At 36.6% G+C, this 14,612-nt stretch overlaps 1 protein-coding gene across 2 annotated transcripts; it reads left to right on the top strand.

Annotated features, from left to right (window-relative positions):
• The first annotated feature begins 1,491 nt into the window (after positions 1–1,491).
• Positions 1,492–14,612, top strand: ldlrap1a (low density lipoprotein receptor adaptor protein 1a). 2 transcript variants are annotated; one of them, XM_039680531.2, is made up of 10 exons: positions 1,492–1,717; positions 6,796–6,938; positions 7,327–7,439; positions 8,045–8,159; positions 9,756–9,828; positions 11,829–11,915; positions 12,015–12,121; positions 12,247–12,281; positions 13,299–13,330; positions 13,953–14,182. In XM_039680531.2, exons 1-10 carry the CDS (start codon positions 1,633–1,635, stop codon positions 13,997–13,999), a joined length of 837 nt encoding a protein of 278 aa, XP_039536465.2. In that variant the 5' UTR covers positions 1,492–1,632; the 3' UTR covers positions 14,000–14,182. The 2 variants fall into 2 exon arrangements, with proteins under 2 accessions (XP_039536465.2, XP_039536464.2); XM_039680530.2 differs by lacking the exon at positions 13,299–13,330 and having other exon boundaries at positions 13,953–14,612.

The following is a 14,612-nucleotide window of genomic DNA, read 5'->3' as shown; positions in this document are numbered from 1 at the left end:
CAAATGTGCCATTTTTTTCACCCCTCCACCATTTAATGTCATTGAAGATAATGCAAACTATACATGCGTCATTTTATAAATCTCTCATTGCAGATAACGTCTAAAATCAATCCATTAATGTTTCATTACAAAGCTACTTCATATTTCTTCTTCATTGGTTTAAGGATTGTGTCAAGATCCAGGCAGAATATGCCTGTTTGGTTTAGTCCTTGTTTTACAACAGGGGTTTCTTTTTTTATTTGTCTACCTTGGGAAAGTATTACTGTGGATTGCATTTGTTGTTTTTATGGTAAACTTTGTGGAGAGTAAAGAACACGCCTTTGTTTCTCATTGTTTGGATTTTTTAAAGAACTAAGATAAAGTGTGTGTGCGTGTGTATGGGAGTAAAATAACTTGTCACTTTTCTTGCTTTGAGGAATTTGCTATTGAACTTGAATATTTCACAATTACATTTACAAGGGAAAACAATGTTTTACTCCTTTCAATGTCATTTTGCCTCTAAATACTTCATAGGACATCATATCTTAAATCTTTATTTTTACCCTCGTACACTTTTGCAAATGTTATGTTATTATAGCAGTTACATATATCATTTTAAAGCTAGATTAAATTGGCTACAAGTTTGCTCATTCGTCCTCATTCGTTTTTTTTCATTAACTTCAGCTAGTTGTCAAGGCAGCATTTCCTTTTTTGTTGTTTATTAAGGTAGTATATAGTATAGACAAATCTATATAGACATGACAAAATGACTAAAACTTTTTAATTAAAATGATAACACAATATATATACAAATTTAATTCAAAATATGAACAAAAACTACAGTAGTGATTCTCAAACCGGAGGCCTGGGACCCAATGGAAACCTGGGGACCGCAGGATTGTTCAAATTAATACTTTATTATTATTCCAATTAATGTTAATAACATTATTATTTTCCTCCACTCCTAAAGAAGTAGGCTATTTGTGTGTTGTTGGTTTTCCAAGCTTGTCATGAATACCAAAAATACTGACGGATATATTTTATGAAGGGGCCTTCGATTTGTGTTGGACAGTGGTGGACATTCAAGCAAAAATGCTCAACCACGGAATATTTGACTTAAAAATGACGTTTTATTGCCATATTGAAATAAAATACTTGACCGAGTCTCAATAAAGGACGATTTCTCCTATATCCACGCGAGGGCGACAAAGATTAAATCAATAGATCTCTATGTTTGTGTCACTTGTTTTTCATGTCTGTCTTGCTATTCTGCGAGACACCAAAACCTTATGAATGTTGACTTATAATCAAGCATTATAGGGAAGTATGAAGACTTTAAGCCGTACATATATGAGGTTCCTTCATAAAAGCCACTGTCTGATTCTCTGATGGACCCAGCCATTTAAAAAGCAAGCATACACACCAAAGGCTTCGGATGGATTGTTTAATGCCGTTTCCATGGAAACAGAATCTGGGCGCCGCGTAATTCGAACGTCATTTTGATTGACGGATGAAACACCGCCCAGGAGACTCGAGGACTCAAGTATTCCCACAGATGTCGGCATCGAAACGGCAACAACAAAGTTGAGAGTGGGAAGACGTTCATGGCCAACAGCAGCACCTGAAGACGCTTCTCCGCTTGAAAACCTCGTCATGGATGTGCTGAAATCTGCAAGAAGGGCTTTTATTCGGAGTCCCAGCCTGACCAAACAGTCCTGGAGCTCAGGCAAACACCAAAGTGAGTATTCGTGTCAACAGCGAGACTTTGTTTGGGGTGTTTTCACGCGTCACTGGTGTTGTCCATCCGTTAGCATCTGAACTTGATTTGTCAATAGTGTTTAATCATGTGTAGTAAAACAATCAAAAGATGCAGTTTGCCTTGTAGTTGTGAATATTTATTGGTTATTTTGTGGGTAAAATGTGTGTTTGTGTTTTGTATTTGTTTAGTTCTTCAATATGATCTAAATATTCTGTGCAAAATTTGTTTAATGAACGACACAGACGCATTTTTTACAGGTGTCGGCGATATTCACAATCTTCATTCGAAAATAGAAGTGTTTTGGGGTTTATTGGTGGTTGACCTTGTCTCTAAACCTGTTGAACTAGCTATCAATACAGCTGTAATGCCCAAAAACGCTGTCTACATTTTGAGACATGGCTTCGCTGGAGCATGTCCCCCAACAACAAGATTAGCGAGTTTTTCCATCAGCCCTCAGAAAACCCATACTTCTATTTTAGCGAGCCACTTTTGAAGCATATTTTGTTTTGTGGTTAATATCTGCACAATATCACCACTGTAAAACCAAGAATGTTTTGTATAACCATTTTTTTTACTTTGTCATCATTTACTCACCTCATTTACTGTTGTTCCAAACCTGAATGAGCTTATTTCTTCTGTTGAACACAAAAGAAGATGTTGTTAACCAGACAGTTGTCGGACCCCTTTGAATTTCATAGTATTTTTTTCCCACTATGGGAGTCAGTGGTTGCCTGTCTGGTTACTACAGTCTTGCAAATATCTTATTTTGTGTTCAACAGAATATTAAAACTAATACACGTTTGGAACAACTTGAGTGCGAGTAAATAAATGAGGACAATTTTCATTTTTGGGTGAACTTTCCCTTAATAATTCACTTTAGACCAGGAGGCTGGAATGTGGATGTTCATTTCAGACACTTTATAAAAATCCGGAGATTTTTCTCACTGACCTCCTATAATACGTAATGAAAAAAACACATGCAGAGGCCCACAGTGCAGATGCTTTGACCTTAATAAATCTTCCAGCCAAAAAATATAAACAGAAAATTCAGTATGCACCTCCCAGAGCTCGTCTGGCATTGAAAATCATTTGTAATATTAATCTGTGTGGCTTCATTGTGTGAATAAAACACAATTAAATGTTAACCATTAAAGGCAGGGTATGCGATTTGTTCCAGATTTGATTTTTTTTTTTGTTCTTATGCTGGTCTCTTCACATCTTAAAATCACTAAGTTAAGTGGTCTAAATTTGACTTTATACACATTTATATATCGTCTGGAAGGCGTAGGACGAAAAAAATATTCGTCCAATAGTCCATTCAGTCCAGTAGTCAATTAAAATAGAAATCTTTTGTAAAATTTAAATGTCTTTAGTTTTGCTTTTGATCAATTCATTCCATCCTTACTAAATAAAAAGTATAAAATGACCCAAACTTTTGAATTGTGTATTAAGGTTGATATTTACGAGACATATAATCACTTATCAATCACAGAACAGTCATAGATTCAAAGATCAAGGTTACAGGTCAAGTATTTTTTTGCTAAATATGATCCACACTGGGAAATGGTAGAAAAATAAGTTATTTAATTGATAAACAAGTGTTTTGGTACAGTGGATTTTTGAGGGTTAATTAAAAAGGGACCTTATGAAAAGTTGCCAACAACGGTTTTGTGAAATAAACAATTGCAAAGCCAGCAGTGTGATATATTTTATTTATTTATTATTATTATTATTATTATTATTATTTTGTCTGCGTCTAAAATCATTTTCTTTCTCTTTGACATCCACCCTGGACTACAAGTATGTACTTGTTTGCTGGTATATTCAAGACTTTCTAAAGCACGTTTGTTTCAACAAAGAAATAATTCTTCAAAGTTGCAGTGGACGAGCTCAAAACTAAGCTTTGAAAGCAGGTGAAGTGGGCTGGCTTGGTCTTAACAAGTCTAAAACAAATTTCTTTAGTGGGATTAGAGCGTTTTCTCTGCATTTTCGTTTCCCCTTTAGTTCTGTCTTGACTCCACAAAAGCAGCTCTGTTTGTTGGCTGAGAGCTGCTTATCTTTATGACCTAGAATGCAAGAAGTCTGCAAGTACACGGTTATGATTGTGTTTAGTCACAATCCAGTCACAGTGAAAAGGCTCAGGCTTTTGCCAGAATGGTAAAAGTTTCCAACATCAGCAAGTTACCAGTGTTTATAGGTTGTTCTCTCAACGGCTGAGTGATGGAGAATAAGACGCACTTGTGTGTTTAACATTCTTTTGTTGATCTACTGACCTACTTTTAGCTCCAACACAGACTTCACCTCACTTCCCTCCTTTTTGTTGGAATCCAAACAAAGATATTTTGTTTTTGTTTTTTTTTTACTTGCAGTTGTTCATTTTGTTAGCTGGGTTGTGTAAGTTAAGCGGTTCTTGTGGGTCACTCAACCTGAAATGAGTCACAGATAGGGTTAATGTTAAAAGTGAAAACAGAGGGTCAAATCTAGTTTGAAAGCACGTGCCAATTTTTAGAACTGAAATCTTTGTATTCATGTTTCGTTATTTAATGCTATTTTATTTAACACAAACTAACATGGTAATCAAATATGAGGTGTATTAAATTAAATTAATTCGATAAGTTTGCCCGCAAATTAGCATATTGCTAATGCTAAATGCAGATAATCAAATGAAAGTAGCCATATAATTATATGCACTGTTAGGATGGCAAAATGAATGGGTTTATCAACTTTTAAAGGGGAGATTTGAGAACGATTCACCTTGTTATAGTTTATAATTGCTTTCCTTTCTCTTGAACTTCTCATTCAGGTATCTCTTATGATCATTTCTCATCATCAGAGTAATCAGAAATGTCCTTCTTGCTGCTCCAAAGTCATGTGCCTCAACAGAGAAAGTGCATAGCTTGCAGCAAACATCGCTGCATTGTAATGAAGAGAGAGTTTTTATGGTGTTTTATAGTGGTGAGATTTATCGCCTCATGCCTCTGGATCTTTGGTATTTGTCGGTGCCCTGCACATACTAAAAAGGACGGCAGCCTGACGCAGAGCGTGAGGGAGACGTCCAGCAGTTGTTGAGGCTTTTCCAGGCAGTCCATTTGACAAAAGCATTAGATATTAACCTTTCATGTTTCATGAGGAGCCGCAAGTAGAGGTTTTTTGGTTGTTTTTTCACAAAGCCATCATTATCCCATCAAAGTTTGATATCGTCAGTTTAGTTCTTTGCAATTCACATTAGAAGAATAAATATGATATATTCTTCATTTCAATGCTCTCATTAACATGTTCCTTATACTTGGGTCATCTACTTTTATTTGTGTTTGTCTCTTTAAGAATGATTTCCTGTTTCTTAAGAGTGCTGTTTATTTTTAATTTTGGGAAAAATAAACAAAGGACATTCTTTCCTCTCTCTATCTGACCGAGATTGAAATAACTCCCAACCTTACCATGACTTCAAGCTTGGAGACAACCAGTGGTTTGGGTCACTCCACCCTTGGATGTTTCTCCAGGCAAAATAGCGTTTCCCCCTTGTAATTTAAGGGCCCTTAGGCTTGGGTGTGTCACTAATCAGTGTGTCACTATGGCTGTATTATTTCCATTTCTCCATGTCTATGAATTACCATGGTTTTATGACGGGGTTGTAACGCATCATCAATAATTTCATCATGATATGTTATTTCAGGAGCTGTGGTCAAAGTAATGATATAGATGTATTCTATTGTCATTTGTCAGCCTTTGAGTTTCTTTGTAATGGTTCAAACATCCTTGGTGTGGCTGGTTCTGTTTATGATTGAAATTACACATTAGAGCTTTAAATTTTGCCCTTGTCACGACTCATGACTTTCTTCAGTCATCTTTGTTTTCTGTTAGCTGTACACAAGACTTAACAATATTCATTCTGAGAATGATTCATTGTTTCCTGTGATTGTGATTCCTGTTAATATGTATTATTCGTTGAATGGGTCATACGGCTGATTAATGGTTAAGTGTTTAAGAGGTCTAGGAGACCAGTGGCTTGTTCAGACCAAAGTTAAGAGATACAGGAATTTTCCTTGGTTCAATATAAATATAATGCTATTTAATGTTTTATATATAACATATAGGTGGGTTATACCATTTATTAGGAACGTATAGAAAAATAACACCATAAGGTGAACTTTGTGGGACTTGAATACCTGTGTTGAACAAATCTGACTAAATGAAAAATGTCTGTTTTGGCTTGCTGCCTTTGTGTTGTAATCCTATAATTTATCTATGGGGATTTTCTGAACTTTAAATGCCATAGCTCCACTGCCAAAAGCGATCAGGTGAGCCACAGGTAGTGTGACTAGAGCCAAACATGTGATTTCTCTCAACAAAAATAATGTTTATTTGTGTGTATTCTGTGTTAATGGATAGCCGAAACGGCTCTTTGTGTGTTGTAATCATATTGGGAGTTTATGCAGATTGTGATTGTGAAGGCGGGAGGTGTTGGAGTTTCATAGGTTTCAACTAACTGAGTATACAAAACACAAGCTTGAAAGCAAAGAGCCAATGCTGCGATTGCAAAATTACAAATTTATTTTCTGAAAATACCACTATTAAACTAATACATTACATATGCATTTATATAAGTTACCTAACTTAACGTTTTGGATTCCAGAAGTGTTCAGTAGGGGTTCTGTGCATTGTGAAGGCTTGAGCTGAGAAAAGACACTGGTTCATGAAAGACACGCTTAACAGCTGCTCCAGGCCTTTGATTATCTGTCTGTTTTCAGTCAGCCCCGGGAATAAAGTTGTACAGACTGAGGCAACAAAATGTTTTTGTTTGTTTTTCTGGCCTGGGATATTTGAGTCTCTTCAGCAAGGGTTGATTCCAACAAATATTTACTCAATACTTTTTTTCTTTCTTTAATATTTCATAACTGTTCATGACCTCTTCATTGCAAGTCTCTTGTGTGCACTTTGGTTGAAGTTGTTCACTGTTTATCTGTGCTGACTTTAATCCACATGTGTAAATGTTTTTGTAGCTATTCAGCGTTGCTTCATAAACTCGTCTTCACTCTGCGTATTTTTTCTTCATGCAGAGCTCCCTGAGAATTGGACTGACACAAGAGAGACTCTTCTCGAGGGAATGACCTTTAACCTTCGTCATCTGGGGATGACTCTGGTGGACCAACCCAAAGGCGAGGATCTCTCAGCTGCTGCTGTCAAGAGGATTGTTGCAACGGTGAGTTCATTTGTTGTAGCTTGGATATGAAGATATTAGAATATCTGAAGACCATAACATCATTGTGACAGCCTAGCAACCACATAGCAACACCCTTGCAATCCCCTGGAATACCCTAGCAACTGCATAAAAAATTAAAGACGCTCAGAAAATGTTTGCAACTGCATTGCAAGGCACTGGCTCATAGCCTATAAACCACATAGCAACTCCCTGGAAATCACACAGACTACCCTAGCAACTGCATAACAACAAACTAAAACACCTTAGAAACCCCATAGTAATCATACAGAACCGCCTAGAATCAAGTTCTGCATGGACGAATAAATTGCATAGACCATGGAAAAGCAGCAATATTAAAAATGTTTTCATATTTATTCATTTTATTTAGGCCAAAGCCAGTGGGAAGAAACTGCCTAAAGTGGCCCTGAAAGTGTCCCCTCAGGGAATCATCTTGTGCGATAGGGTGTCTAACCAGATGATCGAGAACATTTCCATATACAGGTGAACTCTACACGCCTGAGCTCAACTACTTCTCTCACGTTTAACTGCCTGTAAAACATTCACTTGTGCCACTGAACCACATTAGCGTATGAAAGAAGTGGTCGCTGCTCGCTTCCTCTTCTCAGAAGTGAGTGTGTCTGACCTACAGTGGTGATGATTTATCCTGCCATCCAGTGTTTTACCATACGCACACACACTTGCCTCCGAGTTTCTCACTCGAGACATGTGAAATACAGCATGCTGCAGGAAACCAGCAGTAGTCCCTATTTAACTTTATTGTTTTTATTGTCTATAAACTGTAATTGATATTTCCCATTGCTATTATTATAGTATTATACATAAACTATGCCGTTATCAATATTTGTATTATATTATGTACTTATGATATTATATAGTTATACTAAATTATTTAATATTACTTCTCACTTTATCTTACATGTACTATTTGCATTGTACTGTAGTTGTACCATATCAGTTATCGGTGTGCGATACCTCGAGTTGTCCTAAACAATGCTGTCTGCTTTTGCTCCATGTCCATATCGCCATCATCATTTTGTGTTTACTCAAACCTGACTGCTGGTTTGTTTTGTGACCCTTTCTCCCAGGATTTCATACTGCACAGCTGACAAGATGCATGACAAAGTGTTTGCATTCATCTCCCAGAACCAACACAATGGGACGCTGGAGTGCCATGCATTCCTCTGTGCCAAACGGAAAGTGGTGAGTGTTTGATGCTTTCCTTATGAAAGCTGTGAATCTTTCCATCAACACAAAGACGTCTGACTGGAACAAAAGGAGTCAAACTAAGCATGATGAAGGAGGACAGTTGTTCAGAATAGCTCTGTTGAAGAACAAGCTGTTCTTCTCAGCATAGCACAATGATAAAAAAACATGTTAACATGCCTGTTGAGGCTAGATGGTGATGTTTATATGCAAACGCTTTTCCTACATAGGCAACATTTTGAAGGCTGTTCAGAAAGTTGGGAGATTTCAGATATGCATTGATTGTTTTTATTCTTCAGAGAAAGTATTCTTCCAAAATGCACAGCAATTCGAGAAAAGTGATTACTAATAAATCTTCAATTCAATACTGAAAAGTATTAATTGATTAAATGATTATTTTACCCAATATTTTTTTTTTTGAACTATGTAGTATATATGTATTCCAACAAAATAAAAGAAACTTTCAGAAAAACAAATTTAATCTTCAGTTAGTTAACAACAGTTAACACTCTCTAGAAGCTTCATATAATGAGTATCAATAAGGTATAGTGTCTCTTTTCAATACATACAATAAAAATATTAATGCACAGACACATCAATATTTAAGAATCTCTATCTCCTGTTGATTTACAAAATGAATCCTGTGTAAGCGCAGTGGTGTTGATAGAATACACATAGGAAAATAATATTCTCTTACATTGACTACGCTTTATAACCCATTCAAAACATCGACAATTCCATTTTTTAATTCGATATTCAAGATTGTGAATTAATTTCGATCGATATCGATTTAAAATCAAAATCGTGACACCCTTAAAACAAACACCGGCAAAAACCTGAATATGATCATATTCCGGTTTTTAAAAACCTGAATATGATCATATTCCGGTTTTTAAAAACCTGAATATGATCCCTGGGTTACCCCTTTTCTAACCCGAATATTTGGTCATGTAAAGGTGTTTTGGCATATCCCCATCAAAAGGAACATTGATTTGTGTTCTGCGCATGTTCTATTTACAAGGAATCTAGGTCTTTTTTAGTAGACAGCACATACAAAAATCCGCATGCAGTATACCGGAAGTAAAGAAGTAGAGGTAAACATGACGAGATGCAGCACAGCACTATGCTTTTGGAGCTTGTGAGTTAATACCAGCACCAAAGCGCAAACAAAGGTGATCGCCATCTGCCCCGAATTATTCATTATCCACATGCTGCTGTTGTCTTTGTAAACAGGAAGAAGAATCGGAAATGACGCATATTGCGGCTTAAGGTTGTCCGTACGTCCAGACGCTAACTGTGCGTCGCTGTTTACATTGGGCTATTGCCAATTAAAATTCCATGTATACAGAAGTAACTCTCTCTGCTCACGCATGTGAAACGGGTCATTCTGAATGTTTCAGAAACCCAAATAGTGACCTTAACCCGAATATTGACCGCTTGTAAATGTAGTCGATGATCTAAAACTCCCTGCAGTTTGCAAACCACTTATCACTGACATTGAAACACCTTGTTTATATGTTGGATACATCCATTGTTCTCTCCAGTATATATATATATTATGTCTGTGATTGAGTCACTGTTGTGTTCCCTCAGGCCCAGGCGGTCACGCTCACGGTGGCTCAGGCCTTCAGAGTGGCCTTCGAGTTCTGGGAGGTTTCCAAAGAAGGTACAGTGTTTCATATCTCTCCTCAAAACAACATGGAGGTCATGTACAACTGCAGAGAATCATATGCCACAAGTGGGAAATAATTTGTCACTTCTTGTTTTGAAGGATTTGCAGATTTTGCTCTCTTGATAGGGTCTTCAAGGGCATTGACGATGTTGTGATTGATAATGGCAGTCAGAACATTGCTCTGTTGCCTTTTCTTGTTGTCGAAAAGATGGATGCACACAAAATTATGTACTTTTTTGTATTTGGAAAACATGAGCCAGTTAATTCATCACCTTCCAAAGAAATCCTAGCATATTTTGTACTTGTCACACAATTTTAGAATCTTTGTATAGGGACGTCCCGCCATCTTGAAGGAATAGAAAATGCTAAATGCGAAATATTCCTATCATGCTTGAGCGATGCTGTGCAGTTGGATGCGATCACATACGTGATTGTACAAAAGGAATATGTTTATTCCAAAAGCTGATCTTGTATTTTATTTTGACACTTTTTATAAATTGTCAGAAACACAGGTTGAGACAACAATCTCAATGGCAGTTCATCAAACTACAGTGACAGTCTGTACTCTGATAGTTACAAATTTAAAAAAATAATACACATAATATTTCGTTTTTCTTGATCAAATTAATTTACAATACTTAATCTTGTTGGTAATTTTGACTTGTGTTTTTCCTTATAAACTCAGTTTAAAAATGATTAAAGGTAGGCCTACTATAATTTGGTGATTAAAAATACATTGATCAACCTTTGCGGTGATGATCGAAAAATCCGTCCCCGCTGAAGTCCAAATCAAAGAGTTGCTGACCCATCCGGACTCGTGATACCGATAGCCTGCTAAGCTTTTGTATGCTTTTAATGAAGCTCCAGTGTAGCGTGATGGGAAGTGAATAACGGTAGCTGAAATGTCACCGAACTCAATGTCAGGAAGTTTTTCTACACATTTAATGCCTGTAAAAAGAACTTATGGTGCTAATTCCTTTTATCTTCCTCTTGTATTGGCTATTTCTTTTTGTGATGCTAATAATAAATGCGTTGACATGACGTGACGAGTTAGCTGACAGCCATTATCAGCTAATAATAGATAGTGGTGGAGGGAAAAAAATCGATTCTGTTCAGACTTTTCAGTATCGAGATATTTTGTGCACACAATTAAGTATTGCAATATTTCGGCTAATTTAAATAATTATTATATATGTGTACTACAGTATTGATATACTTGTGTAAATACACTTGTATATTATAACTAGAAAAAAAGTTTGAGACAAACTTTAAGTTGGCTTGAGAAAGCTAGACCTGAGAGTTTGAAGAAGTTTAAAGTAGTTTGACGTTTGATAGATGGATTAGTTAGAAAGAAAGAAAGAAAACGATTGGTTAGAAAGGCAATATTATTTAGAGATAGATAGATAGATTGTAAATACACTTATATATTATAATTATTTTTATAATTAGCCTAAATATTCCAATACTTTACGCCAGGGGTTCTCAACTCCAGTCCTCGCGACCCACTGCTCTGCATATTGTGTATGTCTCCCTTATTTAACACACCTGATTCAGATCCTCAGCTCGTTAGGATAGCTGTAGAGTCTATCTTAACGAGCTGAGGATCTGAATCAGGTGTGTTAAGTAAGGGAGACATACACAATATGCAGAGCAGTGGGTCGCGAGGACTGGAGTTGAGAACCCCTGCTTTACGCTACAGTATTGATATAATTGTATAAAAACAAAGTATTGCAATATTTAGGCTAATTATAAGTATAAATATTATTTATAATACTGAAAATATATATTACTCAAGTAGCTGATGTATCTATTCCGTCAAAATGTCTGACACGTGGCTAGGGGTCGTGTGACTGGGAGATCCCTATTTAACGCAAAGAACTTGAAGTGCTCGGTGAAAGCACCAAGAAAAGTCATTTTATTTGTTTGAATTTATGTGAATTTCTTTTATTTGTTAAAGCAGGATTATTCATGATGTACTGTTGCTCTGCTTTCAGAGAGAGAGCATAGTGTGAAATGGGATTCAGCTGGAGAAACGTCCGACCGTTCACAGTCCGAGGGATCGGTCAGCCTGAAAGGAGGAGGTGCTGACTCTTTGAACTCTCTTTGCCTCCTTTTCCATTTGTTTTTTGAGAAACTATTCCTTTTACACTTCAATATTAATGGGCTGCAATATTTTTTAGCTGTAGCTGGAGAGAACCTGTTGGACATCGAGGTTTACTCATCTGCTGTGGAAAACGTGGACAACCCCACCGAACCAAACAACAACACCACCTACACCACCCAATGGGTACGATATTGTCCACTTATAAACGTATTTTTCTCTCATGAGTGACCGCTGACCATCTTAATGAACATATCCTAAACTGATCCTCATTTCAAAGTCCACATATCATTTTTTTCTCCTCTTTTTAGGAGACTGATGAAGGTCTAGAAGAGGCTTTTTCAAGGTATGAGGCACCCAGAGCTGTTCTTGTCTCCTCTTTCAAGCTTCTGTTTCATCTGAATCTCCTTTCTATCTGTCTTAAGTGAGGGACAGGAATCCTTGAGAAGGGATCTGCATGTAAAAAGCATGCTGATAAACTCTCGCACATTCAAACGATCTCCAATTACGATCGTTCTTTGTTTGTTCTTAAAGATTGTTGGAACCATTTGAAATGTTCCTATCGTTTGCTCCGCATAACTTCTTGGGCTTTGATTAATCATCCAGAGCAATTGTGCAAAGGCATTTTCCCCATACTGATGTCTCATGAGACGGATTGTCTCATTTTATTTGTTTATTCTCCTCGGATCCAAGCTGTACCAGTAGTTTGGCAGGGTTTAGTTGACCCTGCGAATGTAGAATTGGCCTTCAATGATTTATTTCTGATGGCATATAGATTACAAACCTAACCTGCATATTTGTGCTTTGAGTGCAAACTGATTCATGGAATGCTTGAATGTTTATGTCTACTTTTGTCCGACTTGCAATGGTTGCAATGCAGAATTAAGACTTTATTTAAATAAGAAAATACATTAACGTACTATAATAATATTATATTTGTAGAACTGATCACATGAATTAGAATTAAATAAAATAAATGTGGATCTAATGCATGTAAATAAATAATAAAATGATACTAGATGATAATTCTGGTCTACTACTACTGCTAATAATAATAATTATTATTATTGGTACTCATTTATTACTTAGTATTTCTTTAAATCTTGCATCAGAGGAAATTGTGTTGTCTGAGGGATATTTTTCAGTTTAATTGAAGAGCTTCTATATTGAGTAGCATCATGTTCAGGGTTGAAGTAGCTAATTTAGCCTCTCACGTCTTCTAAGAAATGAATGTCGAGATTAATCAAATTCAGCTAGATTGGCTGATTAATGCATTGTCACCATCATCAGAAAAGAATTGGGACCAGAGCAACATCCTGTAGCTCTCAAGCCCTTGATTGTTGTGCTCTCTCTTTGTTCCTAGCTGCAGTTTGGATAGCTATGAGTACTCTCCAGGTAACAAGTCCAGGTCAAGTCCTGTACCAAACGTCCACCCAAGCCATATCTGTCAGTCTGTAACATCATCCCCCTCCCCTGTTGTCTTCCAGAACCCTGTCAACTTTCACTGATCACCTCAACTAAATTAGCATCTGTCCTGGCCTGGTATTGACCTAACAGTCTGATCTAATTGTGAATTTGACGGCGGGGTTCTGCAATGATCCATATTTGAATGCAATTTACCAGTCAGATCTTTTTCTAGCATTAGTATAAGGCTCGTTTTCCTCAATATCCCATCATCCTCAGCCTAGCAAGTTTGTCTGTTATTTGTTTCAGTTTGTCTTTTTCATCCTGTTTGTTTTTATCCCTGAATTTTAATGTTTTGCATGGCTTTTAACCTTACAAATGAGACCATACCAATTATTAGCATAGTAAATAACATAGTAATCAACCAAAAGTGGCTTTTTAATAAAATTTTCGGCACATGTGGGCAATTTCAGCATTATGGATGTGACTAAATCGGGTTTTATTTATTTTATTCCATGCATGAAATTGCCCATATGTTAATCAACTGTAGAGTTTCAGGTTGTTGTTGTTTTTGATTTCTCAGTTTTGCATTGTTCCGTCTCTTTCCACATAGACTCGCTGAGTCTCGTACTAACCCCCAGGTCCTGGACATTGGGGTGATGCCTCAGGACTGGAACTCTGAGACCGAATGGGACAAGACCAATGGAAACGCACCAAACACCGATGAGCTCTCCAGCCTCTGAGCACAGATAGGTATGTTGGAGAAAGAAGGAATCTGGTGGCGCACTGGTCCTTCACATCGTGATCATCTGGTCAGCACACCAAAGCAATAGCAGACGAGTCTATTTTTGCAAAAAAAAACAACTAAAAACAAAACAAAAAAAGTATCTTACCCGAGTTTACATGCTTTATTTTTATCAATCGAATTGTATACAGAATAATGTATGTAGATGCCAGAGTCAGTATTGGTTTCATGTGTGAAAAGAAATGTATCATTTGACATGTAGCATCATGCCTATTCAGGTGCACTGTAGGGTTGCTTTAAAGTCTAACTCTATAGTTTGCTGCTTTGAAATTAATTTATCACCATAATGCTCTTCATTAATGATGAAACGGAAATCAGTACAGCATGTCATTAACGTCTTTTGAGTCATATTTCAGTATTTACATGTGTATATTTCTTTATTTAATCAGGATTGTGTGATTGTTATAACACCCCAAGGGGACATTTAATATTTCTATGAAGTCTAATAAAAGTGTTAATATTATCATT

The sequence above is a fragment of the Pimephales promelas genome, chromosome 18 (genome assembly GCF_988280905.1).
Source record: "Pimephales promelas chromosome 18, fPimPro1.hap1.1, whole genome shotgun sequence".
Lineage (NCBI taxonomy): Eukaryota > Metazoa > Chordata > Actinopteri > Cypriniformes > Leuciscidae > Pimephales > Pimephales promelas.
The sequence above is the reverse complement of the archived record's forward strand: the minus strand, read 5'-3'. Positions and strand labels throughout refer to the sequence as shown.